The sequence below is a fragment of the Pteropus vampyrus genome, unplaced genomic scaffold, assembly GCF_000151845.1.
Source record: "Pteropus vampyrus isolate Shadow unplaced genomic scaffold, Pvam_2.0 Scaffold504, whole genome shotgun sequence".
Taxonomy (NCBI): Eukaryota; Metazoa; Chordata; class Mammalia; order Chiroptera; family Pteropodidae; genus Pteropus; species Pteropus vampyrus.
This window is the reverse complement of record NW_011889285.1, coordinates 314489-316620: the sequence shown is the minus strand read 5'-3', so window position 1 is coordinate 316620 and position 2132 is coordinate 314489. Positions and strand designations below refer to the sequence as shown.

The 2132-nt window shown below is 35.4% G+C and overlaps 1 protein-coding gene across 1 annotated transcript in view; it reads right to left on the bottom strand.

Moving 5' to 3' along the window:
* Positions 1-1217: 1217 nt before the first annotated feature.
* The window catches only part of LOC105307598 (olfactory receptor 52D1-like), a 1834-nt gene continuing 919 nt past the window's right edge, over positions 1218-2132 (bottom strand). The window contains exon 2 of the mRNA XM_011383150.2: positions 1218-1271. Within this exon, the coding sequence (XP_011381452.1) occupies positions 1218-1271 (54 nt within the window). The remainder of the gene's footprint in view (positions 1272-2132) is intronic.

Here is a 2132-nt window from a genome sequence, read left to right as displayed (position 1 = left end):
GCTGTGAAAGCTGTGTTTTTGTGCAGGTTGTATAGGTGTGATTTGGGGGATAATGAGGTCTGAGTGTTGAAACGTCTGGATTGAAATGTGTAATTTGTCCTCAGTTTTGTGAGCTCAATGAGTATCTTTAGTTTAGCTCTGGTTGCAGCCTCTTTGGTCAAGGAGCTGGGTAAGTGAGGTTATTTATTGACTCTCTGTGACACTCAGGTATGAAAACCCAAGGGGTATGATCTAGGGATTTGAGTCATGGTGTTTGTTCTTATAAAGGGAATAAGGAGAGATTGAAAAGGGGAGGAAGAAATATGGAAGGAAAATTTTTCACAGGGAATTTTCAAGAGAAGTGGAAATAAAATCTAGTAATATTTATGTTTCTCTTCCCTTCTCTTACTTTCTCTCCTCTGCTCTTTTTTTCCCTTTCCTCCTTAACACTGTGCATCTCACTGAATTTCCAAACGTCGTGGATTCATGGTATTTTGTGTGCATCTATATGGGGCATCTACATGCTATATGCAAATACGGTGCAATAAATGGCTGTGAGCATTCTTATATTCTATTGTCCCACTAGTCTTCATTTTATAAAACTTAAATTCAAAAATAAATTACTAAGAATTTCAAGAACATGTCAGCAGGACATTCAACCAAACACAGAACACTTCTGAGAATGAGCCTTATGCTGCTGCCTAGATTTCACGTCCATGAAGTTAGCCCTGGGAGCAAACATCAGTCTTCTAGCCAGATATGTCTCATATCTGGTGACATGAGACATACATCAAGCTTTTGCACCAAATGATTCCTTCAATCAAAGCCTTCAAAGTACTACACTCTTTTCCCTTTTATATACAGTAGTCTGCCTTTATTTATAGGAGATATGTTCCGAGACCTCCTGCGGATGCTTGAAACCACAGATAGTACTGAACCCTATATGTATTACGGTTTTCGCTATATGTATCTATCTACCCGTGATAAAGCTTAAACTACTCTTGAGAATTGGAGCAATTATTAAGAAAAATAAGGGTTACTTGAACACAGGCACTGTGATAGTGCTACTGTCAATCTGATAACCGAGATGGTTACTAAGTGACCAATGGGCAGGTAGGGTATACAGTGTAGACGTGCTGGACAAAGATATAATTCAAGTCCCCAGTGGACAGAGTAGGATGATGCAAAATTTTGTCATGCTACTCAGAACTGTGCACAATTTTAAACTTATGAATTGTTTATTTCTGGAATTTTCCATTTAATAATTTCAGATCGCAGTTGACCACAGGTAACTGAAACCACAGAAAGCAAAACCACGAATAAGGAAGCACTACTGTACCTATCAAATGAGTGGTCTTTAAATCTTTTGCCTGGGTATTTTCTAAAATTATTTTGAAATAGTATATGCCCCCTCAAAAACATTAAGTTAACATCTAAAAATTACCATTTAATATTTAAATAGTAGAAGAGGATATAATGTGCAGTGTATTGCAAATACTGATATTTTAAAATAAAATTGCCACCTAAGTCTTTTAATTGTATTCTATGGAGCTTTGTTTTAGAATGATGAAAATGTTCTGAAATCAGATATTGGTGATGATTGCACAATTATGTAAATACACTAAAAACTACTAAAGGTAATTATCACCTTCTCTGTCTTTTTTTGTACACTTAACTGAATTTTGTGGTATGTGAATTATATAATAATTATAAATTTAAAAAAATTATAGAATCATGTAATCACTGAAACTTAAAAGTGCAACTGCCTGGGACCCATCTATGTGACACTATATATAAAGCAGATGCAAGCTCTGGATTTGGGGAGGGGCTACTGAGGAAAGAGTCCGGTTGTTTCCCAGATCTTAGTTGATGGTCTTATCGGAAAGTAAAAAGTTTACAGTCACAAGGATGAAGAGATTGATTTTACTTCTTTTTTTTCCTTTTTTTTTTTTCCCCTCTATTTCTAAGGGAGGTTGCAGGAGAGAGAGGCAAAGGCAGAGAGACAATCAATTAAATAAAAAAGAAAGAAAGAACTAGCAGGAAAAAAAAGACAGAGAAGGTAATAATTAATGGGTAGATGAGGCATGTAATATGGTCTTTACTGAATAAAAATTATTAGGTTTTGTTGAAAATGTTAAGTGAATAAATGAATG